The 26961-nt window shown below is 34.5% G+C and overlaps 1 protein-coding gene across 1 annotated transcript in view; it reads left to right on the forward strand.

The window, feature by feature from the left end:
* Positions 1-22059, forward strand: part of LOC128636236 (mucin-5B-like) — a 69663-nt gene extending 47604 nt beyond the window's left edge. The window contains exons 50-83 of the mRNA XM_053689275.1: positions 510-638; positions 719-817; positions 1117-1236; positions 1589-1687; positions 2221-2349; positions 2430-2528; positions 5127-5255; positions 5336-5434; positions 8990-9109; positions 9522-9620; positions 10815-10943; positions 11024-11122; positions 11426-11545; positions 11926-12024; positions 12557-12685; positions 12766-12864; positions 13003-13122; positions 13509-13607; positions 14318-14446; positions 14527-14625; positions 14765-14884; positions 15415-15513; positions 16059-16187; positions 16268-16366; positions 16789-16908; positions 17293-17391; positions 18184-18312; positions 18394-18492; positions 18924-19043; positions 19437-19535; positions 19628-19747; positions 19896-19941; positions 20778-20895; positions 21864-22059. Of these exons, the coding sequence (XP_053545250.1) occupies positions 510-638; positions 719-817; positions 1117-1236; positions 1589-1687; positions 2221-2349; positions 2430-2528; positions 5127-5255; positions 5336-5434; positions 8990-9109; positions 9522-9620; positions 10815-10943; positions 11024-11122; positions 11426-11545; positions 11926-12024; positions 12557-12685; positions 12766-12864; positions 13003-13122; positions 13509-13607; positions 14318-14446; positions 14527-14625; positions 14765-14884; positions 15415-15513; positions 16059-16187; positions 16268-16366; positions 16789-16908; positions 17293-17391; positions 18184-18312; positions 18394-18492; positions 18924-19043; positions 19437-19535; positions 19628-19747; positions 19896-19941; positions 20778-20895; positions 21864-22059 (3837 nt within the window). The remainder of the gene's footprint in view (positions 1-509; positions 639-718; positions 818-1116; positions 1237-1588; positions 1688-2220; positions 2350-2429; positions 2529-5126; positions 5256-5335; positions 5435-8989; positions 9110-9521; positions 9621-10814; positions 10944-11023; positions 11123-11425; positions 11546-11925; positions 12025-12556; positions 12686-12765; positions 12865-13002; positions 13123-13508; positions 13608-14317; positions 14447-14526; positions 14626-14764; positions 14885-15414; positions 15514-16058; positions 16188-16267; positions 16367-16788; positions 16909-17292; positions 17392-18183; positions 18313-18393; positions 18493-18923; positions 19044-19436; positions 19536-19627; positions 19748-19895; positions 19942-20777; positions 20896-21863) is intronic.
* Positions 22060-26961: the final 4902 nt, after the last annotated feature.

Here is a 26961-nt window from a genome sequence, read left to right on the forward strand (position 1 = left end):
ACGGACAAGTGGCTGTAAGATAACAGTCCAGATACGAGATAGATAGATTTGATAGATAGATTCATAGATTAGATAGATTAATAGATGCAATAGATACATTTGATAGATTCGATAAATAGATAGATAGATAGATTTGATAGATAAATAGATAGATAGATTTGATAGATAGATAGATAATTTCCCAGACAGAAAATTACAAGAGGTGCCGGCTGGGACCCATGGTAAGGTTCCCAGAGGCAGTTGCAGCACCCGAGGCTCTGATTAGAACAGAGCACTCTGAAGCGTATCTGCCCTCGGCCGAAATCAGAACATTCTTCGGCATTCTTTCCATCTGACAGAAGGCTGTCTGCCAAATGTCCATCTGTCAAATGTCTGTCTGCATTTTATCAGAGCACCGCATTTAAAGAGCTAGAAATTATCTATCTATCTATCTATCTATCTATCTATCTATCTATCTATCTATATACTGTCCCTTTGATTTTGTAATAATGTTTTGCTCTGTTTTACAGCCTGGTGAGACCTGGTATTCTCCAAACAACAAGTGTTCTCATTATGAATGCATCAAATCTGGTGAAGAGTTTACAACAGTTAGCCTTGCAAAGGATTGCACTGTATACAGTCAAGATCAATGCACACAGGTATATCATGTGTATACACTTAAATCAGTTGTTAGGTGAAACTGTGAAAGTAAAGATCTAACACAGTTTTGTCCTTACAGGGCTACCAGTATGAAATGGTTGAAGGAGAATGTTGTGGCAAATGTGTGCAGGTGGCATGTACAATAAAGATGAAAGATGATTCTGTCAAATTAGTTAAGGTATGTTCGCTTTCAATTCAGAAACGGCATCAAACACAAATGTCCATTCATGATCAAGCATTTCAGCTAATATAAATTAACATAGCTATATTCCATCAATGCCAGAATTCTTTTTCTTGTTAGTTTTTCTCACATTCGGAGTAATTTAAACTCCTTTAACAGAAAGTCTTGGCCATGATCAGTTTATATTTTATGTTTTAACATGTGTATATTTTATAAAAGCTTTCAGTTTTGCAAAATGCCAAGTAAATGTGTGTAAAGTATATTACTGCTAATTTATCCACTCACATTGCTTTCAGCCTGAGGAAACTTGGAGTCCACCAGAAGACATTTGTGTTCAGTATGAATGTCAAAAGATTGAAGACCAGCTTGTTCCTGTCACTATGAAGAAAGCCTGCTCTGATGTTAATTGTGAACCTGTAAGTTTATTTGCTTACTTAGTGGTATCCTACAATTAGCTGTTGGTAAATCTGTTCAATAGTGGTTCTAGGGAGTTCCAAGTATGTTCTTTACTGTACCACCACCACAAATCAAAGATGTCAGCTGAATTAACAATGCATTGCCTTATTTATATACCCACTGCTCTAAAATGTCCAAGATAGAAACAAAGGGGGTTTAAGTAGCGTTAGTAAAAGAACATTATAGAGGTCTGCCCTTGATATTTATTTTTGGGGTCACTTTTGAGCTCCCCAAATTGTATGTTCTAGAACAACTGTTGGCTGAAAATACTTATGAAAAGCTAAACTAACCTATCACTGTTTTGTACTGCAGGGTTTTAAATATGTTGCTAAATCTGGAGAGTGCTGTGGTGAGTGTGTTAAAGAGGCTTGCACAATGAAGATGGATGACAACACAACTAAACTCCTCCAGGTACAACAACATGTAAATTATTGCACTGTATGAGAATATTTAAACAGATTCTTATGCTGTACCTGACAGTTCATAAATTTATGTTTTTATTAATAACATCATTCCTCTAAAATGTTTGACACAAGGTTATTATCAGATGCGGTAAATATAACCGAAAAGGTTCACCAAAACTAGAGGATGTTGATTTTTTTTTCAAGTCACACAAGAAGGTAGCCCCAAGAAAGATATCTAAATTGATTTGTGCTTGATAGTAAATCGATTTGCAATTACGGTGTTAGATGTAAAAATCACACCAAGAACAAAATAATAGTGCATTATACTATGTTAAAAATCCAAAAGGCTGTTTACCAAGTTATTTTCTTTCTCAAATCTTCTACAATTCATCTGCAATCCATCTCTTTGTGAATAGAGCCCTATGAATTGTATTATTTATTAATTATATGGAATAAGACATTCATTTAAAGAGCTAAAATTTATATATATATATATATTGGCCCTTTGATTTTGTAATAATATTTTGCTCTGTTTTACAGCCTGGTGAGACCTGGTATCCTCCAAACAACAAGTGTTCTCATTATGAATGCATCAAATCTGGTGAAGAGTTTACTACAGTTAGCCTTGCAAAGGATTGCACTGTATACAGTCAAGATCAATGCACACAGGTATATCATGTGTATACATAGTAATCAGTTGTTAGGTGGAACTGTAACAGTAAAGATCTAACAGAGTTTTATCCTTACAGGGCTACCAGTATGAAATGGTTGAAGGAGAATGTTGTGGCAAATGTGTGCAGGTGGCATGTACAATAAAGATGGCAGATGATTCTGTCAAATTAGTTAAGGTATGTTCTCTTTCAATTCAGAAACAGCATCAATCATACGGCTATATAGTTTCACTAGTCTCTGACTAGTAAGAAATAAAATCAGCCAAGTAATTCATCAGATTCTTAGATATATAAAATAATCTCTTCTTTTTCCTTGGTAATCCCTTTCAAAAAATGTCCATTCATGATCAAGCATTTCAGCTAACATAAATGAACATAGTCAGAATTATTTTTCTTGCTAGTTCTTACATTTTGAGTAATTTGAACTCCTTAAGCTAACAGAAACTCTTAACCATGATCAGTTTATATTTTATGTTTTAACATGTGTATATTTTCATAGTAAAGCCTATAAAGGCCTAGATTACGAGTGGAGTGCAATATTGCACTGGTATTACAAGTTCGCATTGCCTGATTCCATAGGATCCAATGGGAGCCTCGTTCTCATGCCATCAGACACGACAAAGCACCTAGCACAGCGTAGGGGGCAATTCGCTCAGCGTCGGGCAGCAAAATAAAAATTTATATGAATGTATTCATATAAATTTATGTGTTTATGTGTATATACACATATCAACACACGCACCCACACACACACACACACACACACATATATATATATATATATATATATATATATATATATATATATATATATATATACATATAAAAAACAACAAGGATTCAGCGCTTCTCAGGAGGAGATGGACAATGCAAATTAAATGATATATATATATATATATATATTCAAGATTAAAGTTAAGATTAAAGTGAAGAGTTATAAAGGAAGGGGACACAGATAATCAAACAGTAATAACAATTGTCATTACTACCCTAAACATATTGGTTTGGTCTGCAATGCAATCATGATTGATATATGATCCTAAGCACTATTCCTAATCCTAAGCACAATTCTAAAAGCAATCATATAATCACAATCTTACGTATATAATAGTATCTTATGACTCTCCAAGTAGTAAAATTTCACCTCTGAGTGTGATGTGAGTAGAGGTTGAACAGTTTGCACTTGAGTCCACACCAAAAGGTGTATGCCGCTTTCCTGGCGGTGTATCACCAAAAAACCCTTAGATGAAGACAGGAACTGAAAAACATAGAAGGAAAAAGCGCAACTGGACTCAAGTGAAAAGGTTTATTAACACAAATAAAAAAGTTTTAAAACCAATATTCTGCGTACCAGATATAAAATCAATTTGAGCATAAAAAGTTCCATGCTGCTTTGGGAACGGCTCATTTAAAGGCTATTACCCCACAGCTGATCCAGGCATATGAAGTGGCAAACAGGGAACCTAAAAGCCACAGTAAGACTTCACGGTGCTGAACTGATGTAAAGATACACTGCTTTATATCCTCACATTGAGTTTATATCTGGTACGCAGAATACCTATTGGTTTTAAAACTTTTTTATTTGTGTTAATAAATCTTCACACTTGAGTCCAGTTGCGCTTTTTCCTTCTATGTTTTTCAGTTTATATATATATATATATATATATATATATATATATATATATATATATATATATACATACAATGTCCAAAGAGAGCACTCTCACCTCAATTGCAAATGCCAGGGTGCCAGCGGTTAAATATAAGGACAGAAGAAGGCACTCACTGGTGGATAAAGCGCAACGTTTCGGGAACACACTCCCCTTCTTCAGACTAACAAACACAACACTCAAATGACAATTTAAACAGTGTAAGCAGGGGGAGGGGCTTACACTGTTTAAATTGTCATTTGAGTGTTGTGTGTGTTTGTCTGATTAAGGGGAGTGTGTCTCCGAAATGTCACGCTTTATCCATTAAAATGTATACACTAAAAGACCAGTGGACCAGTGAGTGCCTTCCTCTGTTCTTGTATATATGTATATATATATATATATATATATATATATATATATATATATATATATATATATATATATATATATATATATTATATATATATATATACAAACATTTATATTTACAGTATAAAAACAGTCTCAATGCACCTCAAAGTAAAGGCACTTTCAGTGCTATTTTTTTTTTCAAACACCCCATCACTTTAACCCCTTATAACTGCTTTGTGCAGTTAAAAAAATATATATATATTAAGGATGCTCATCTTTTTATTTTAGACTAAAGAAATGTCCTCATTATTTTAGGGGTTATTGGGGCACATTTTCTTAATTAACCAGAGGTAATTAACCAGAGGGTTAATTGCCCTAAGCGCAAAGTTAAGCCGCAAGCTCTTGGGAGCATTAACCAGCCACTTGTAACTTCTGGTTATTTAATGTGCGCCCGTAAATAAGCAGATTTGCCCCTTTATGGGCGAGCCTTAAAATAGCTCTCCACTTGTAATCTTGACCAAAATATTTAATAATTTTAATAACTAAGAAATGACTTTGCAAAAACAGCTTTATTTTATATGTATGAATGAGGGTCATGAGATTGACCTTATTTAAGATTTGTCTTTATAAGCAAAAATTACTTTAAACCACTTTAACGTAACCGTTTTCACTAAATTATTTACATTTTAACATTGTTTAATAGTGCATGATAGATTTTATTTTTTATTTAATATCCCTTTAATTGTTACTAATGAATTACTCTGTTTTACAGCCTGGTGACACCTGGCAAAATCCAAACAACAAGTGTTCTTACTATGAATGTAACCAGGCTGGTGAACAGTTTACAACAGTCAGCATTGAGAGAGGGTGCACTGTATACAGACAAGATCAATGCTCACAGGTATATCATGTGTATATATAGTATCATTCTGTAGGTCAGACATTGACAGTGAAGACCTAACACCGTTTTATCTCTTACAGGGCTATCAGTATGAAAAGGTTGAAGGAGAATGCTGCGGCAAATGTGTGCAGGAGGCATGTGCAATAAAGATGGCAGATGATTCAGTCAAAGTAGTTAAGGTATGTTCTCAGTCAATTCAGAAACAGCATCAAATATGGAGCTGGAAATTTAAGAAATAGTGTAGTCAAAATTAAACTTTCATGATTCAGATAGAATGCAATTTTAAGCAACTTTCTAATTTACTCCTATTATCAATTTTTCTTTGTTCTCTTGGTATCTTTATTTGAATGTAAGCATAGGAGCCGGCCCATTTTTGGTTCAGCACCGGGGTAGCACTTACTGATTGGTGGATACATTTAGACACTAATGAGAAAGTGCTACCCGGCTGCTGAACAAAAAATGGGCTGGCTCCTATGCTTACATTCTTGCTTTTTCAAATAAAGAGAACAAAAGAACAAAGAAAAAATGATAATAGGAGTACATCAGAAAGTTGTTTAAAATTGCTGCTCTATCTGAATCATAAAGTTTAATTTTGACTATACTATTCCTTTAAATTAGAAGAGTAAAAACATACGGCTAGATTACGAGTTGTGCGTTAGGTTTAAAAAGCAGCGTTAAGAGGTCCTAACGCTGCTTTATAATGCCCTCTGGTATTACAAGTATTGAAGGTACAGGTGTACCGCTCACTTTTTTGGGCAGACTTGGAAATACCGCAAATCCACTTACGTCAATTGCGTATCCTCTTTTTTCAATGGGAATTACATAGCGCCGGTATTACGAGTCTGCCAAAAAGTAAGCGGTAGACCCTCTCCTGTCAACACTGGTACCGCATATTAAAGTCAGTAGTTAAGAGTTTTACACTACAACGCCGTAGCATAAAACTCTTAACTAAAGTGCTAAAAAGTACACTAACACCCATAAACTACCTATTAACCCCTAAACCGAGGCCCTCCTGCCGTCCCTAACATCGCCGCCACCTATCTATATGTATTAACCCCTAATCTGCTGCCCCAACACTAAACTTATTAACCCCTAAATCTAAGTCTAACCCTAAACCCCCCTAATTTAAATCTAATTTAAAGAAATCTAAATAAAATTGCTATCATTAACTTAATTATTCCTATTTAAAGCTAAATACTTACCTATAAAATAAACCCTAAGCTAGCTACAACTAATAGTTACATTGTATCTAGCTTAGGGTTTATTTTTATTTTACAGGCAAGTTTGTATTTATTTTAACTAGGTACAATAGTTAATAAATAGTTATTAACTATTTAATAACTACCTAGCTAAAATAAATACAAAAGTACCTGTAAAATAAAACCTAACCTAAGTTACAATTACACCTAACACTACACTATAATTAAATTAATTCTCTAAATTAAATACAATTAAATACAATTAAATTAAATTATCTAAAGTACAAAAACAAACAAACACTAAATTACAGAAAATAATAAACAAATTACAAGATTGTTAAACTAATTACACCTAATCTAATCCCCCTAACAAAATAAAAAAGCCCCCCCAAAATAAAAAAGCCCTACCCTACACTAAATTACAAATAGCCCTTAAAAGGGCCTTTTGCAAGGCATTGCCCGAAAGTAATCAGCTCTTTTACCTGTAAAAAAAATTACAAATCCACCCCCCCAACATTAAAACCCACCACCCACACAACCAACCCTACTCTAAAACCCACCCAATACCCCCTTAAAAAAACCTAACACTAACCCCTTGAAGATCACCTTACCGGGAGAAGTCTTCATCCAACCAGGCCGAAGTCTTCAACGAAGCAGGGAGAAGTCTTCATCAAAGCCGGGCAAAGTGGTCCTCCAGACGGGCAGAAGTCTTCATCCAGACGGCATCTTCTATCTTCATCCATCCGGCGCGGAGCGGGTCCATCTTCAAGACATTCGACGAGGAGCATCCTCCTCATCTGACAGCTAACACAGAATGGCGTCCCTTCAATTCCGATTGGCTGATAGAATTCTATCAGCCAATCGGAATTAAGGTAGAAAAAATCCTATTGGCTGTTGCAATCAGCCAATAGGATTGAGCTTGCATTCTATTGGCTGTTCTATTGGGTTTTAGAGTAGGGTTGGTTGTGTGGGTGGTGGGTTTTAATGTTGGGGGGGGGGTGGATTTGTAATTTTTTTTTACAGGTAAAAGAGCTGATTACTTTGGGGCAATGCCCCGCAAATGGTCCTTTTAAGGGCTATTTTTAATTTAGTGTAGGGTAAGGCTTTTTTTTTATTTTGGGGGGGCTTTTTTATTTTGTTAGGGGGATTAGATTAGGTGTAATTAGTTTAACAACCTTGTAATTTGTTTATTATTTTCTGTAATTTAGTGGGGGGTTTTTGTACTTTAGATAATTTAATTTAATTGTATTTAATTGTATTTAATTTAGGGAATTATTTTAATTATAGTGTAGTGTTAGGTGTAATTGTAACTTAGGTTAGGTTTTATTTTACAGGTACTTTTATTTATTTTAGCTAGGTAGTTATTAAATAGTTAATAACTATTTATTAACTATTGTACCTAGTTATAATAAATACAAACTTGCCTGTAAAATAAAATTAAACCCTAAGATAGCTACAATGTAACTATTAGTTATATTGTAGCTAGCTTAGGGTTTATTTTACAGGTAAGTATTTAGTTTTAAATAGGAATAATTTAGGTAATAATATTAATTTTATTTAGATTATTTTAAATTATATTTAAGTTAGGGGGTGTTAGGGTTAGGGTTAGACTTAGGTTTAGGGGTTAATACATTTAGTACAGTGGCGGCGGATGATTAGGGGTTAATTAATGTAGGTAGGTGTCGGCGATGTTAGGGACGGCAGATTAGGGGTTAATAAAATGTAACTAATGTTTGAGAGGCGGGAGTGCGGCGGTTTAGGGGTTAATATGTTTATTATAGTGGCGGCGACATTGGGGCGGCAGATTAGGAGTTAATAAGTGTAGGTAGGTGGTGGTGACATTCTGGGCGGCAGAGTAGGGGTTAATAAATAGACTCGGGGGTTCATGTTAGGGTGTTAGGTGTAGACATAAAATGTATTTCCCCATAGGAATCAATGGGGCTGCATTAAGGAGTTTTACGCTGCTTTTTGGCAGGTGTTAGACTTTTATTCAGCAGGCTCTCCCCATTGATTCCTATGGGGAAATCATGCACAAGCACGTTACATCAGCTCACCGCTAACGTAAACTGCGCTGGTATTGGAGTGCGGTAATGAGCTCAATTTTGCTCAACGCTCACTTCATGTCTGGTTTGTAAAAAAAACCTTTAATACCACCGCTGTCTGTAAGTGAACGGTGAGCATAAACTGCTCGTTAGCAACGCATAGACTCTAACGCAAAACTCATAATCTAGGTGCTAGATTCTTGAACATAAGTGGGCTAGTATAATTGTCTCTATTTTTTTCTTCACTAGCAATCAATTGTAATATTTTTTCGTCCGTGATCAAACATTTCAGCTAACACAAATTACCAAAACCAGAATTATTGTTCTTGTTATTTTTTCTCACATGTTAACTAATTTGCACAGAAATTGTTTACCATGATCAGATTATAATGTTTAAAACGTGTATAGGTGATTAAAGCCTTCAGTTTTGCAATGTGAATAATATATGTGTAAAATATATTTATGCTAATGTATCCACTTACATTGCTTTAAGCCTGGGGAAACTTGGATTCCACCAGAAGACGTTTGCATTCAATATGATTGTCAAAAAATTGAAGACCAGCTTGTCCCTGTCACTGTGAGGAAAGCCTGCTCGAATGTTAATTGTGAACCTGTAAGTATCTCTGTTGGTATCTTACAATTAGCTAATAGTCAAGTTAGGAACAGTACTGGCTCTAGGGGGTTCCAGGCATTGTCTTTACTGTACCACCATCAAAAATAAAGGTGCCAGATGAACGAGCAAGGCAGTGACCCATTTATATACCCAATACTCTACATTCGGAAAGGGAGAGACAAAGTAGGTATAAGAGAGTTAGTAAAAGGAAACTGTAGATCAAAGAGCACTGTTTTCTGGTACTGGCACTGGCTCTGGTTCTCCCCTAGTACTTGGGTGTAAACTGATATTTAGCATTGTAGTCACTTTTGAGCTCCCCAAATTGTATGTTCTAGAACCACCAATGGCTGAAAACTCTTATAAAAACCTAATCTAAACTATTACTGTTTTCTATCATTGTTTTCTACTGCAGGGTTTTAAATATGTTAGTAAATCTGGAGAGTGCTGTGGTGATTGTGTTAAAGAGGCTTGCACAATGAAGATGGATGACAACACAACTAAAATCCTCCAGGTACAACAACATGTGAATTATTGCATTGTATGAGAATATTTACACAGATTCTTATGCTGTACCTGACAGTTCATTCATGTATGTTCTTATTAATTACATCTTCCTTTTAAAATGTTTCTGACACAAGGTTATTATCAGATGTGGTAAATATAACCGAACAAGTTCACCAAAACTAGAGAATGATGATTTTTTTCAAGTCACACAAGAAGGTTATGAGAAGGGAACCCCTAAGGGAACCGTGTGCGGGGTGCGCTGTAAAAAGTTAATACGTGGTATTGGTATAAAAACAAACCATAAAGTTCATGCGAGTTGGTAGTGCTGAGTCTAGCACTCAAAGATACTGGCGGCAAATGCTCCTCTGGTCTTCGGAAAGGAGATATCTGTAATTAGGAATAAAAGAGAGGGCGCCACATAGGGTGATATTGTTGGATCAAAGTTCAACAGGGTAATTATTATCGTCGCTTACCGGAGAACGATGCACCGTATTGTAACCGGTGCTGACAGGCAGGCTAACACTTTCAGTGGTTAGCACACTGGGTGGCCTCCGGCAGGTTATACACAGCTGGTACTCAGCGTTCACTTGATTGATGTGCGTTTGTCCGGCTGCAGCTAGCGAGTCAGACACTGTGATGGATCAGACAATTTCGAACCTTTGTCAGGGAGGAAGCACTGCAGTGGATCGAACCCTTTGACACCTTAACCAGGAAGGCTCAAAAGAGAACAAAGGACAACTTCCGTATATAAAATAAATGAATTTTATTCCATACAAACTGCTACGCGTTTCTAGACCTGCACCGGTCTTTTCATCAGGCACACAAGAAGGTTGCCCCCCCAAAAAAATCTAAAATGATTAGTGTTTGATAGAAAATTGATTTACAATTAAAGTGTTAGATGTCAAAATCACACCAAGTCCAAGAACATAACACTAGTGCATTATAGTATGATTCAAATCCAAAAGGCTGTTTACCAAGTTATTTCCTTTCTCAAATCACCTTAAATTCATCTGCAATTGATCTCTTTGTGAATAGAGCCCTATATATTGTATTATTTATTAATTATACGAAATAAGAAATGCATTTAAAGAGCTAGAAATGATCTATCTATCTATCTATCTCTCTCTCTCTCTCTATATATATATATATATATATATACTGTCCCTTTGATTTTGTAATAATGTTTTGCTCTGTTTTACAGCCTGGTGAGACCTGGTATTCTCCAAACAACAAGTGTTCTCATTATGAGTGCATCCAATCTGGCGAAGAGTTTACTACAGTTAGCCTTGCAAAGGATTGCACTGTATACAGTCAAGATCAATGCACACAGGTATATCATGTGTATGCATAGTAATCAGTTGTTAGGTGGAACTTTGACAGCAAAGATCTAACACAGTTTTATCCTTACAGGGCTATCAGTATGAAATGGTTGAAGGAGAATGTTGTGGCAAATGTGTGCAGGTGGCATGTACAATAAAGATGAAAGATGATTCTGTCAAATTAGTTAAGGTATGTTCTCTTTCAATTCAGAAACAGCATCAAACACAAATGTCCATTCATGATCAAGCATTTCAGCTAACATAAATTAACATAGTTATATTCCATCAATGCCAGAATTCTTTTTCTTGTTAGTTTTTCTCACATTCTGAGTAATTTGTACTCCTTTAGCTAACAGAAAGTCTTGGCCATAATCAGTTTATATTTTATGTTTTAACATGTGTATGTGTTATTAAAGCATTCAGTTTTGCAACATGCCAAGTAAATGTGTGTAGAGTATATTACTGCTAATTTATCCACTCACATTGCTTTCAGCCTGAGGAAACTTGGAGTCCACCAGAAGATATTTGCGTTCACTATGAATGTCAGAAGATTGAAGACCAGCTTGTTCCTGTCACTATGAAGACAGCCTGCTCTGATGTTAATTGTGAACCTGTAAGTTTTTTTGCAGTGGTATAATAAAATTAGCTGATGGTCAATCTTGGAACAATAGTGGTTCTAGGGAGTTCCAAGTCTGATCTTTACTCTACCACCACCACAAATCAAAGATGTCAGCTGAATTAACAATGCATTGCCTTATTTATATACCCACTGCTCTAAAATGTCCAAGATAGAAACAAAGGAGGTTTAAGTAGCGTTAGTAAAAGAACATTCTAGACTGTAAAGCATGGTGTCCACCATAAATACCATGGTGTACCCTTGATATATATCTTTGGGGTCACTTTTAAGCTCCCCAAATTGTATGTTCTAGAACAACTGTTGGCTGAAAATACTTATGAAAAGCTAAACTAACCTATCACTGTTTTGTACTGCAGGGTTTTAAATATGTTACTAAATCTGGAGAGTGCTGTGGTGAGTGTGTTAAAGAGGCTTGCACAATGAAGATGGATGACAACACAACTAAACTCCTCCAGGTACAACAACATGTAAATTATTGCACTGTATGAGAATATTTACACAGATTCTTATGCTGTACCTGACACTTCATAAATTTATGTTTTTATTAATAACATCATCCCTCTAAAATGTTTCTAACACAAGGTTATTATCAGATGCAGTAAATATAACATAAAAGGTTCACCAAAACTAGAGAATGTTGATTTTTTCAAGTCACACAAGAAGGTAGCCCCAAGAAAGATATCTAAAATGATTAGTGCTTGATAGCAAATCGATTTACAATTAAGGTGTTAGATGTAAAAATCACAGCATGAACAAAATAATAGTGCATTATACTATGTTAAAAATCCAAAAGGCTGTTTACCAAGTTATTTCTTTTCTCAAATCACCTACAATTCATCTGCAATTCATCTCTTTGTGACTAGAGCCCTATGTATTGTATTATTTATTAATTATACTGAATAAGACATTCATTTAAAGAGCTAGAATTTATATATATATATATATTAGCCCTTTGATTTTGTAATAATATTTTGCTCTGTTTTACAGCCTGGTGAGACCTGGTATCCTCCAAACAACAAGTGTTCTCATTATGAATGCATCAAATCTGGTGATGAGTTTACAACAGTTAGCCTTGCAAAGGATTGCACTGTATACAGTCAAGATCAATGCACACAGGTATATCATGTGTATACATAGTAATCAGTTGTTAGGTAGAACTTTGACAGCAAAGACCTAACACAGTTTTATCCTTACAGGGCTACCAGTATGAAATGGTTGAAGGAGAATGTTGTGGCAAATGTGTGCAGGTGGCATGTACAATAAAGATGAAAGATGATTCTGTCAAATTAGTTAAGGTATGTTCTCTTTTAATTCAGAAACAGCATTATGTTTTAACATGTGTATGTGTTATTAAAGCCTTCAGTTTTGAAACATGTCAAGTAAATGTGTGTTATGTATATAACTGCTAATTTATCCACTCAAATTGCTTTCAGCCTGAGGAAACTTGGAGTCCACCAGAAGACATTTGCGTTCACTATGAATGTCAAAAGATTGAAGACCAGCTTGTTCCTGTCACTATGAAGAAAGCCTGCTCTGATGTTAATTGTGAACCTGTAAGTTTATTTGCTTACTTAGTGGTATCCTACAATTATCTGATGGTTAATCTTGGAACAATAGTGGTTCTAGAGAGTTCCAAGTATGATCTTTACTGTATCACCACCACAAATCAAAGATGTCAGCTGAATTAGCAACACATTGCTTTATTTATATACCCACTGCTCTAAAATGGGCAAGATAGAGACAAAGGGGGTATAATTGGAGTTAGTAAAAGAACATTCTAGATTGTAAAGCATGGTGTCCACCATAAATACCATGGTGTACCCTTGAAATTTATCTTTTGGGTAACTTTTGAGCTCCCCAAAGTGTATGTTCTAGATCAACTGTTGGCTGAAAATACTTATGAAAAGCTAAACTAACCTATCATTGTTTTGTACTGCAGGGTTTTAAATATGTTACTAAATCTGGAGAGTGCTGTGGTGAGTGTGTTAAAGAGGCTTGCACAATGAAGATGGATGACAACACAACTAAAATCCTCGAGGTACAACAATATGTGAATTATTGCACAGTGTGAGAATATTTAAACAGATTTTTATGCAGTACCTGACAGTTCATAAATGTATGTTCTTATTAGTAACATCATCCCTCTAAAATGTTTCTGACACAAGGTTATTATCAGAGTCGGTAAATATAACCGAAAAAGTTCTCAAAAACTTGAGAATGTTGATTTTTTTTCAAGAGGGTTGCCTCAAAAAAGATATCTAAAATGATTAGTGCTTGATAGTAAATCGATTTACAATTAAGGTGTTAGATGCAAAATCACAGCAAGAACAAAATACTAGTGCATTATACTATGTTTAAAAATCAAAAGGCTGTTTACCAAGTTATTTCCTTTCTCAAATCCCCAACAATTCATCTGCCATTCATCACTTTGTGAATAGAGCCCTATATATTGTGTTATTTATTAATTATACGAAATAAGACATTCATTTAAAGATTTATAATTTAGCTATATATTGAAATGTATATATATATATATATATATATATATATATATATATATATATATATATATATATATATATAGTATGTGTGTGTGTGTGTGTGTATATATATATATATATATATATATATACACAATATATATATATATATATATATATATATATATATATATATATATATATATATATATATATATATATATACTATCCCTTTGATTTTGTGATTTTATTTTGCTCTGTTTTACAGCCTGGTGAGACCTGGTATCCTCCAAACAACAAGTGTTCTCATTATGAATGCATCAAATCTGGTGAAGAGTTTACAACAGTTAGCCTTGCAAAGGATTGCACTGTATACAGTCAAGATCAATGCACACAGGTATATCATGTGTATACATAGTAATCAGTTGTTAGGTGGAACTTTGACGGCAAAGATCTAACACAGTTTTATCCTTACAGGGCTATCAGTATGAAATGGTTGAAGGAGAATGTTGTGGCAAATGTGTGCAGGTGGCATGTACAATCAAGATGAAAGATGGTTCTGTCAAATTAGTTAAGGTATGTTCTCTTTTAATTCAGAAGCAGCATTATGTTTTAACATGTGTATGTGTTATTAAAGCTTTCAGTTTTGAAACATGTCAAGTAAATGTGTATTAAGTATATAATTGCTAATTTTATCCACTTACATTGCTTTCAGCCTGAGGAGACTTGGAGTCCACCAGAAGACATTTGCGTTAACTATGAATGTCAAAAGATTGAAGACCAGCTTGTTCCTGTCACTATGAAGAAAGCCTGCTCTGATGTTAATTGTGAACCTGTAAGTTTCTTTACTTACTTAGTGGTATTCTACAATTAACTGATAGTCAATCTTGGAACAATAGTGGTTCTAGGGAGTTCCAAGTATGATCTTTACTGTACCACCACCACAAATCAAAGATGTCAGCTGAATTAGCAACTCATTCCTTCTTTTATATACCCACTGTTCTAAAATGGGTACGATAGAGACAAAGGGGGTATGAGTCGAGTTAGTAAAAGAGTATTCTAGATTGTAAAGCATGGTGTCCACCATAAATACTAAGGCAGGGGTGTCCAAACTTTGCTCTCCAGAGGTTTTGGAACTACATTTCCGATGATGCTCAGCCAGCATTTTATCTAGCTGAGCATCATGGGAAATGTAGTTCCAAAACCTCTGGAGAGCAAAGTTTGGACACCCCTGTACTAAGGTGTACCCATGATATTTATCTTTGGGGTCACTTTTGCGCTCCCCAAATTGTATGTTCTAGATCAACTGTTGGCTAAAAATGCTTATGAAATGCGAAACTAACCTATCATTGTTCTGTACTGCAGGGTTTTAAATATGTTACTAAATCTGGAGAGTGCTGTGGTGAGTGTGTTAAAGAGGCTTGCACAATGAAGATGGATGACAACACAACTAAACTCCTCCAGGTACAACAACATGTAAATTATTGCACTGTGTGATAATATAAATTTGTGTTTTCTTATTAATTACATCATCCCTCTAAAAGGTTTCTGATACAATATTATTATCAAATGGGGTAAATATAACAGAGAACGTTCACCAAAATTGGAATATTGGAATGTTGATTTCTTCAAATCAAAAAAAAGTTGTCCCAAAAAAAGATATCCAAAAAGATTAGAGCTTGATGGGAAACCAATTTACTATTAAAGTGCGAGATGTCAAAATCACACAAAGAACAAAATACTAGTGCTGCAAAGTATGTTTTAAATTTACGATGCTGTTTACCAAGTTATTTGCTTTCTCAAAGCACCTTCAATTCACCTGCAATGCATCACTTTGTGAATAGAGCCCTATATATTGTATTATTTATTAATTATAAGAAATAAGACATTCATTTAAAGAGCTAGAATTTAAATATATAATATATATATATATATATATATATATATATATATATATATATATATACTATCCAATTGATTTTGTAATAATGTTTTGTTTTGCTTTACAGCCTGGTGAGACCTGGTATCCTCCAAACAACAAGTGTTCTCATTATGAATGCATCAAATCTGGTGAAGAGTTTACTACAGTTAGCCTTGCAAAGGATTGCACTGTATACAGTCAAGATCAATGCACACAGGTATATCATGTGTATACATAGTAATCAGTTGTTAGGTGGAAATTTGACAGCAAAGACCTAACACAGTTTTATCCTTACAGGGCTATCAGTATGAAATGGTTGAAGGAGAATGTTGTGGCAAATGTGTGCAGGTGGCATGTACAATAAAGATGAAAGATGATTCTGTCAAATTAGTTAAGGTATGTTCTCTTTCAATTCAGAAACAGCATCAAACACACGGCTATATAGTTTCACTAGTCTCTGACTAGTAAGAAATAAAATCAGCCAAGTAATACATCAGATTCTTAGATATACGTGTGCTAATAAAATAGTCTATTTCCTTGGAAATTCCTTTTAAAACATGTCCATTCATGATCAAGCATTTCAGCTAATATAAATTAACATAGCAACATTCCATCAATGCCAGAATAATTTTTCTTGTTAGTTTTTCTCACATTCTGAGTAATTTGAACTCCTTTAGCTAACAGAAATTCGTAACCATGCTCAGTTTATATTTTATGTTTTAACATGTGTATGTGTTATTAAAGCTTTCAGTTCAACATGCTAAGTAAATGTGTGTAAACTATATTACTGCTAATTTATCCACTCACATTGCTTTCAGCCTGAGGAAACTTGGAGTCCACCAGAAGACATTTGCGTTCAGTATGAATGTCAAAAGATTGAAGACCAGCTTGTTCCTGTCACTATGAAGAAAGCCTGCTCTGATGTTAATTGTGAACCTGTAAGTTTATTTGCTTACTTAGTGGTATCCTACAATTAGCTGATGGTAAATCTGTTCAATAGTGGTTCTAGGGAGTTCCAAGTATAATCTTTACTGTACCACCACCACAAATCAAAGATGTCAGCTGAATTAGCAACGCATTGCCTTATTTATATACCCACAGCTCTAAAATGGGCAAGATAGAGACAAAGGGGGTATAAGTGGAGTTAGTAAAATAACATTCTAGATTGTAAAGCATGGTGTCCACCATAAATACTATGGTGTACCCATGATATTTATCTTTGGGGTCACTTTTGAGCTCCCCAAATTGTATGTTCTAGCTCAAATGTTGGCTGAAAATACTTATGAAATGCTAAACTAACCTATCATTGTTTTGTACTGCAGGGTTTTAAATATGTTACTAAATCTGGAGAGTGCTGTGGTGAGTGTGTTAAAGAGGCTTGCACAATGAAGATGGATGACAACACAACTAAAATCCTCCAGGTACAACAACATGTAAATTATTGAAATGTGTGATAATATCAACACAGGTTGTTATGCTGTTCCTGACAGTTCAGATTTTTGTGTTCTTCTTAATTACATCATCCCTCTAAAATATTTCTGACACAATGTTATTTTCAAATGGGGCAAATATAACAGAGAAAGTTCACCAACAATGGAATATTGGAATGTTGATATCTTCAAATCAAACAAGAAGGTTGTCCCAAAAAGAGATATCCAAAAATATTAGAGCTTGATGGGAAACCAATTTACTATTAAAGTGTGAGATTTCAAAATCCCACAAAGAACAAAATACTAGTGCTGCGTAGTAGGTTTTAAATGTACGATGCTGTTTACCAATTTATTTGCTTTCTCAAAGCACCTTCAATTCACCTGCAATGCATCTCTTTAAGAATAGAGCCCTATATACATATAAAACAGAATTTATTACACGCCTGTGCAATATCACTTAAATATCAAATGATTCAAAATTATCACCTCTCAATTATTTCATTAATTCTAAGTTGAACAGTAGGGTATTTGTTCTCAGGTAAAATTAAAAACAATTTAGATTTACTATATTGAAAATATAGGCCTCACAATAATAACTGCATTATTTAATAATTGTAAGAAATAAGAAATTCATTTAAAGACCTTTAACTTAACTTTTTAATGCAGAAAATTAATTTAAATGTCACATGGTATTTTTTTATGTACACAATAGACTTTAATATGTTGTACTGTGTATATATTGTCCCTTTAATTTATGTAATAATGCTTTGTTCTGTTTTAAAGCCTGGTGAAACCTTTTATCCTCCAAACAACAAGTGTTCTCATTATGAGTGCATCAAATCTGGTGAAGAGTTTACAACAGTTAGCCTTGCAAAGGATTGCACTGTATACAGTCAAGATCAATGCACACAGGTATATCATGTGTATACATAGTAATCAGTTGTTAGGTTGAAGTTTGACAGCGAAGACCTAACACAGTTTTATCCCTTACAGGGCTACCAGTATGAAATGGTTGAAGGAGAATGTTGTGGCAAATGTGTGCAGGTGGCATGTACAATAAAGATGAAAGATGATTCTGTCAAATTAGTTAAGGTATGTTCGCTTTCAATTCAGAAACAGCATCAAACACAAGGGTGAATATTTCCACTAGTCTCTGACTAGTAAGAAATAAAATCAGCCAAGTAATAATTTTGATTCTTAAACATAAGGGGGCTAATTAAATTGTTTGTTTTTTTTTTGGCATTGACTGGCAATCCATTGTGATATTTTGCCATTCATGATTAAGCATTTCAGCTAACATAAATTAACACAGCAGCATTCCTTCAATGCCAGAATTATTGTCCTTATTAGTTTTTCTTTCATTTTAAGTAATTTGCACTCTTTTAGCTAACAGAAATTCTTAACCATGATCATTTTATTTTTTAACATATGTATATATTATTAAAGCCTTCAGTTTTGGAACATGAAAAGTACATGTATGTAAAGTATATTACTGTTAATTGATCCAATTACATTTGTTTCAGCCTGAGGAAACTTGGACTCCACCAGAAGATATTTGTGTTCAATATGAATGTCAAAAAATTGAAGACCAGCTTGTTCCAGTCACGGTGAAGAGAGCCTGCTCTGATGTTAATTGTGAACCTGTAAGTTTCTCTGCTGAGATAGGGGTATCCTACAATAAGCTGATGGTCAATCTGAAAACTGTAGTAGTTCTAGAGGATTCCAAGAATACTCTTTACTGTAGTGCCACAAAAAATAAAAGGTGTCAGCTAAATTAGCAAGGCAGTGTCTTATGTAAATACCCAATACTTTGCAATAGGCAAGGGAAAGACAAATTGTGTATAAGTAGAGTTAGTAAAAAAAAAAAAAACAACTCTAGATAGTAGAGCTTGAGGTCCACTACCAATACCGTGGTGTACCCTGATATTTAGCTTTGGGGTCACTTATAAGCTCCCCAAATTGTATGTTCTAGAACAACCTTTGGCTAAAAATACTTATGAAAACCTAAACTAACCTATCACTGTTTTCTACTGCAGGGTTTTAAATATCTAACTAAATCTGGAGAGTGCTGTGGTGAGTGTGTTAAAGAGGCTTGCACAATGAAGATGGATGACAACACAACTAAACTCCTCCAGGTACAACAACATGTAAATTATTGCACTGTATGAGAATATTAACAATTACAAGTAAGTCCTCATCATTGTGACAATTTTCTTCTACAATTTAGCCTGGAGAGACCTTCACTCCACCAGAGGACAAATGCACTTCATACACTTGTGAAGACAGTTACCAAGTGGTTTCGATAAAGAAATCATGTCCAGTATTTGATCCTTCCAAATGTGTTGAGGTGAGTGCTTTAATTTTGCATAATAGGTAAGGACAATATGAATGTGGTGTATGTGAATGAATATATTAGAAAAAAGTAAGAATATATAATATATATCATCTAAAACAACAACTTATATTAATGTGTATTTAAATATTGACTATTGCAGGGTACTATTAAAACAACAGATGATGGTTGTTGCAAGACGTGTGAAGGTAAGAGACATTTTTTTTAATAGAAGCACAGGGGGTCAAACACATATTGTTGTGATAGACTCTAATTCAAAGAAATGCAGATCCTTAATTATTTGTTTTGAGACATTTAGTTTATTATTGGAATGTATATTTTAAGTATTATAGTGATAGAATGTACAATGACTGACAACCATGTTCTAAAGCTTGGTTTATTTAACTTGTGGTATCTGTACCCATGCGGATACCTAGAGCTTTGGTAATGGGTACTCAGTTGCTTTCCCTTTCATTATTTGTTGCCCTCATTCTGGGGTATGCATGAATGCCTTTTTTTACTTAATAATATTCATATGTTTCACTGGGTATTTAGGGCATAAAAATGATGGCTTCAGTGGTACTTGCGACAAAAAGGGCGAGTACTTGCGACAAAAAAGGGCGAGAAAAACTGCTCTGGAGGATTGGCACATACAAAGACAATAAATACAAATAATTTATTATAATTTATGTTTTATTATTTTAATGGGGAAGATAATTGTATTCTAAAGTTTAAGAGATAGGAATTCTAAGAAATGTCATTAGAAATTGAGGGTATTACTGTTTTATCAATGGATACATGGAAGGGAATTATTTTTAGTCTAGAAAAAAGCAACATAGAAAACAAGTAAAAGTAATAATTTATAGTGTAAGTAAAAAAGGCTAAAATAGACTTTCAAGACTGCTACATATGGCACATTAATATGTAATGAATAATTATTTTGAATGTATTGTGTTTAATTTAAACATCTTGGAATCCTGGCAATATTAAGGACATTTAAATAAAAAAAAAATTGGCTAACCTCTAAAGTTTTTTTTTTTTATAGCTGATTCAACAGGATGCCAAGTTCGTATACAATCCACCCGCATTAAAACCAGCACCTGTGAATCTGACCAGACTGTGGAGCTGTCTTACTGTGAGGGAGCTTGCAAAACCTCCTCCATGTAAGTAGCCTTATAATTCCATTTGTGATGTTTTATGAAAATATGATGATTTAAAAGAATTTTATTCTGTTGTAGTTTAGAGTACTGCAAAATAAAAAGGCTCCTATAGCTTTTTAACACCAAGATCAGGGCTATGGGCTCCATTTATTAAAGGTTGTGTGAACATTATTTGCTACAGTGAACATATCTGCCGTACCTCCCTGAAATCATTTGCTTGTGCAATGCTGACTCTGACAACTTGTGGACATGATTTGTTACCATGAACATATCTGCCGGACATCGCTGCAAACATTTGCTTGTGCAATGCTGACTCTTGCTTGTTGGCAGCCATAAGCAGGGGCTGTTAATCATTCTGATCAGTATAATTTCACTCACTCTGTGACACTTTAGACCTCTGCTGCTTAACTAGTGTTTCAAAATGCTTTTGCAGCTTGTTAAATGGGGCAAGCCTAGTATTGATCTTTGAGTTTATGCTAACACTAATTGGTAGATTCACTTTATACTAGTGTTTCTAAATTCTAGTCCACAAAGCACACTGACAAGCCAGATTGTAAGGATGACTTTGGGTAAGAGGTGGTTGATAACCATGATTACGGATAAGCAGGTATTTTCAAGAGTGCTCTAGTTTAGATATCCTGAAAATCTGGCATGTTATAAGGGCATTGAGAAACACTGCTCAATGCACTAGATCAATTGAATGGCATGAAACATGCTGACCTATCATTGCCCATGAAAAATCAAAGAATGGCTCAGGTAGTGTTCTGAACAAACAACAAGTATTTTTAAACACATATTGTAATGCAAAATATCTTGTAGTATAATATGCTTAGGATGTACAGAGCAGCATATTACTAACATTCATATACATTTAAAGTCTAAGTTAATGACTATGCATCTGAATTGTAGAATTATTCATGTTGGCTCCAATATGCTTTCTTATTCCTTTTTTATGGTTATCTTCCTTTCAGGTACTCTGCTGAGGCAAACACAATGGAACACAAATGTAGCTGTTGTCAGGAGATGAAGACCAGCAAGCGTGAGGTGTCCCTTAAATGCCTTGATGGAACCAGTTCAATGTACTCTTATATTTATGTGGAACAATGTGGCTGCACCAGCACAGAATGCGGACAAGATCCTCAGACGTCCCAGTCTCAACCACATTAGCAAGAAGAATTCCATAGAGTAAATGTTCATAAATAACAACAAGAACAAAAAATACAACAAACTAACTAAAATAAAATTGATAGATGGGACATTAAAAAAAAAAAAAAAAAATTACGTAATACTTTCTCTGACATTATTTCTCTCTGGTAAACACTCCCTATTAATGACCATCAAATGACAACGTGCTTTGCTTTCTAATTGTAAATGTCATATCAGTAATACCTCCAACAGTTTATGAACTTGATGCACACATACAATTCAATATCAATATTACATTATTTCACCATGTTTAGTTTATTGCTTGATAATTATATTTGTGGAGTTTTATTTTCAAGAATATTAATTTGAATTTTCCTTCCAGTTGAAATAATATGTTTTCTTTGATAATGAATTTAGCACTTAGTATGTTAAACTTTATCCTTTTAGTAAAATAATAGTACTTAGGGTTTTAGAGTAGACAACATAGATTTAGAATACAAATAGTACCTTGTTTGCACCAATTTTGTCTTTAGAGCTTCAACTTATGCTTTGTTCTGCTTAAATCGCTTTCATTATAGCATTTTAGTTCTCATTTGAAATCTATTTGGGTGTTTTTTTGCACTGTTACATCATATATATTCCAAATAGGATCCATCTTACTAGAAATAATGTACTGTTTTATTTATTTATTCTTGTTACAGTCCCCAACTGTATAAATTGATGTCGCTTGGCGATTGATTGATTTTGACAACAAAAGCAGAAAATTGCATAATTTGTGTTATTTAGGGAAAATTAAACTATGGTTAAATACTTATAAACAAAAATGCATAGCCAATTACATGGAGTATTATATATTTGTAAATTTGTATTTAAATAATATTTCAAACAGATATATGCATATTCAGATTACTATTTATTACAATAACTCTTGGCTATTTATTTGTTCTGCATGAAAATTATATTTTGTATCATGTATTAGAACTGTCATTTGAGGTTAAAGGGTTAGTGTTATCTCCAGAGTATGTGATTTAAATAAAAACCTTTAAGCATTTAAAAGAATTGTCTATTTGTGATTAATTGCAACAGTGAGATTGACTTATTTAGCAACTAAAAGTTTGTTAAACTAGAACAATCAAAACACTTACTGCACAGTGGTAAAAAAATAGAATTTAGCAAAAAGATATAAGCTATATATTAATTATTATAGGAATAGATTACAAGTGAAGCACAATCGTTTGCTTGAGATGGTGATATTTTTTGTGCTCGACTTTGTATTACAAGTGATCAGTGTTTAAATTACCACAATTTTGTTTGCACAAATTTGTGATAATTTGTGCTCCCTGTAATTTCGATTGGCACCTTCAAGCGCAAAAGTGCGCTTGTATTACAAATTGAAATAAATGTGATAACTCAAATGCAATCACATTTTACACTCAAACTATTTTTAAATAAGCTCAAAGCTCATGTAAACCTACACTATTAACCCCTAAACAACCCCATCCCCATTGCAAAGTACCCCGCTACACTATTAACCCCTATTGTTAATAGTGTTAATAACATGAGCAAGCCTGCAGCCAAAATTTAGGAAGCATCGGTCACCTGAGTGCAGCTTCCTAACCAGTATGCCAGCTATTAGCTGGTGGATTAAATCACCCTGGGTACATTCGCCCCGGGGTGATTGATAACCCCTACTCGAGTGCCATTGGGCTAGCACAAGCAGGGGATGTCATTGCACAAGCTTGTCCAATGTTAAATATGGGCAGCGTTTTGCTGCAATACACTGCCCAGATTCTGTGATTCCGGGCAGACAGGTTTGGGTGAGCACTCACTTATATATAACATTTTTGTCCATACCTATTCAGCACCCTGGCAGTTGCCTTTTTGGAGGTGAGAGTGCACACTTGTTGAGAATATTATTTATATATATACAGTGGGGCAAAAAAGTATTTAGTCAGCCACCAATTGTGCAAGTTCTCCCACTTAAGAAGATGAGAGAGGCCTGTAATTTTCATCATAGCTATACCTCAACTATGAGAGACAAAATGTGGAAACAAATTCAGACAATCACATTGTCTGATTTGGAAAGAATTTATTTGCAAATTATGGTGAAAAATAAGTATTTGGTCAATATCAAAAGTTCATCTCAATACTTTGTTATATATCCTTTGTTGGCAATGACAGAGGTCAAACGTTTTCTGTAAGTCTTTACAAGGTTGTTGTACACTGTTGCTGGTATGTTGGCCCATTCCTGCATGCAGATCTCTTCTAGAGCAGTGATGTTTTGGGGCTGTCGCTGGGCAAAGGTTTTCTATGGGGTTGAGATCTGGATACAGGCTAGGCCACTCCAGGACCTGGAAATGCTTCTTACGAAGCCACTCCTTTATTGCCCGGGCGGTGTGTTTGGGATCATTGTTATGCTGAAAGACCCAGCCACGTTTCATCTTCCATGCCCTTGCTGATGGAAGGAGGTTTGCACTCAAAATCTCACTATATATGGCCCCATTCATTCTTTCATGTACACGGATCAGTTGTCCTGTTCCCTTTGCAGAGAAACAGCCCCAAAGCTTGATGTTGCCACCCCCATGCTTCAAAGTAGGTATGGTGTTCTCTCTCCTCCAAACACGACAAGTTGTGTTTCTACCAAACAGTTCTACTTTGGTTTCATCTGACCATATGACATTCTTCCAATCCGCTTCTGGATCATCCAAATGCTCTCAAGCATACTTTAGATGGGCCCGGACATGTACTGACTTAAGCAGGGGGACACGTCTGGCACTGCAGGATCTGAGTCCCTGGCGGCGTAGTGTGTTACTGATGGTAGCCTTTGTTATGTTGGTCCCAGCTCTCTGCAGGTCATTCACTAGGTCCCCTGTGTGGTTCTGGTATGTTTGATCACCGTTCTTGTGATCATTTTGACCCCACGGAATGAGATCTTGCGTGGAGCCCCAGATCGAGGGAGATTTTCAGTGGTCTTGTCTTCCTGCAGTGTAGGATCAGGATTCCCCCTTAGCCTCCATCATCCCTGATCCCCTCCAAACAGCACTCTAACCCTTCCCCCTCTACCTATTTGCCGCAATCTTGGGTACCCAGTTTGCCATAAAATTAGCTTTTTTTAATTAAAAAAACAAAAAAACAAACATATTTTTGTAGTGTAGTGTAATTATTTTAAAAGATGTTAAGAAAGAAACATTAAATATTAACAATACAAAAATAATGAGAGATATAACTGATTATCAGACAAAATTTTCAGAAGGATCCAAAGAATTAGATCTGACATAGATGGTAATTTAACAGAAAATACACTTAAAGAAAAAAAACAATAATTCTTGGCACCTTATTTTCTAAGAAAAAGGAAAGATCTAACAGAAATAATAAACATAGATGAGAACACTGTAAGATCACAACACAATACAGCACAAAAAAGGTGGAGGAACACAAATTATAGAGAAAAAAATATTCACAATGAATATAAAAATTGGCAAATAAAAAATAGTTATATGTCATGGGAAGAAAAAAACACAACTAATTTCTATAAAATACATAATGATGGAACACAGTTTCACTCATCTCATCAAGGAACCCCAAATAGATATTGGGAACCACTAGGTACACATGTGAGACAAAGAGGTTTTAATAGTAATCACACCACTAATAATGAATATTTAACTAACTACTGGAGACTAACTAGAAGGACATTCAGAAAGAGGGATCACTCTATAAATCAAAATTGGACTTAACACTAAAAAAAGATATACACTGCTATATAATGAAGTGGACAATAACTGGAGAGAAGAAAGAGTTCCAGTTGAACAGGGGGACTCACATTGTTTTTTTAGAGGAGGATACAGGAATGAAAAAAAGACTAAAATTAAAAAGGGTCAGAGAGGAAGAAGATACATTACAAAATCAGAAAAGGATGAGATAGACACACAGGGGGATATTTATCAAAGCGTAAATCTTGGTGCATTTACTGGTGTCAATACGCTCGCCAGACATCGCTGCCACGGATGAAGACATTTTAGTCTTCTTATTGCAACTTTATTCATACCATTGTACATATATCTTCTAATATACTCATTGAGATATATATTTATATATATACTGTATATATATATATATATATATATATATATATATACACACACATTATATTTATATATAATGTGTGTATATATATATATATATATATATATATATATATATATATATATATATATATATATATATATATATATATATATATATATATATATATATATATATACATATACAGTTGTGCTCATAAGTTTACAAACCCTGGCAGAATTTATGATTTCTTGGCCATTTTTCAGAGAATATGAATGATAACACAAAAACTTTTCTTTCACTCATGGTTAGTGTTTGGCTGAAGCCATTTATTATCAATCAACTGTGTTTACTCTTTTTAAATCATAATGACAACAGAAACTACCCAAATGACCCTGATCAAAAGTTTACATACACTGGTGATTTTGGCCTGATAACATGCACACAAATTGACACAAAGGGTTTTTTAATGGTAACATCCTCACCTGTGATCTGTTTGCTTGTAATTAGTGTGTTTGTATAAAAGGTCAATGAGTTTCTGGACTCCTGACAGACCCTTGCATCTTTCATCCAGTGCTTCACTGACGTTTCTGGATTCTGAGAAAGAAAAATAATTGTCAAAGGATCTGTGGGAAAAGGTAGTTGAACTGTATAAAACAGGAAAGCGATATAAAAATATATCCAAGGAATTGAGAACAATTTGCAGTGTTCAAACTCTAATCAAGAAGTGGAAAATGAGGGGTTCTGTTTGATAACATACTGCATTCATCTTGCCATCAATTCTGATCAAATTTCCTGTGCCTTTGTAGCTTAAACATCCCCAAAACATCAGCGATCCACCTCCATGTTTCACAGTAG

The sequence above is a fragment of the Bombina bombina genome, chromosome 7 (genome assembly GCF_027579735.1).
Source record: "Bombina bombina isolate aBomBom1 chromosome 7, aBomBom1.pri, whole genome shotgun sequence".
In the NCBI taxonomy this organism is placed as follows: domain Eukaryota; kingdom Metazoa; phylum Chordata; class Amphibia; order Anura; family Bombinatoridae; genus Bombina; species Bombina bombina.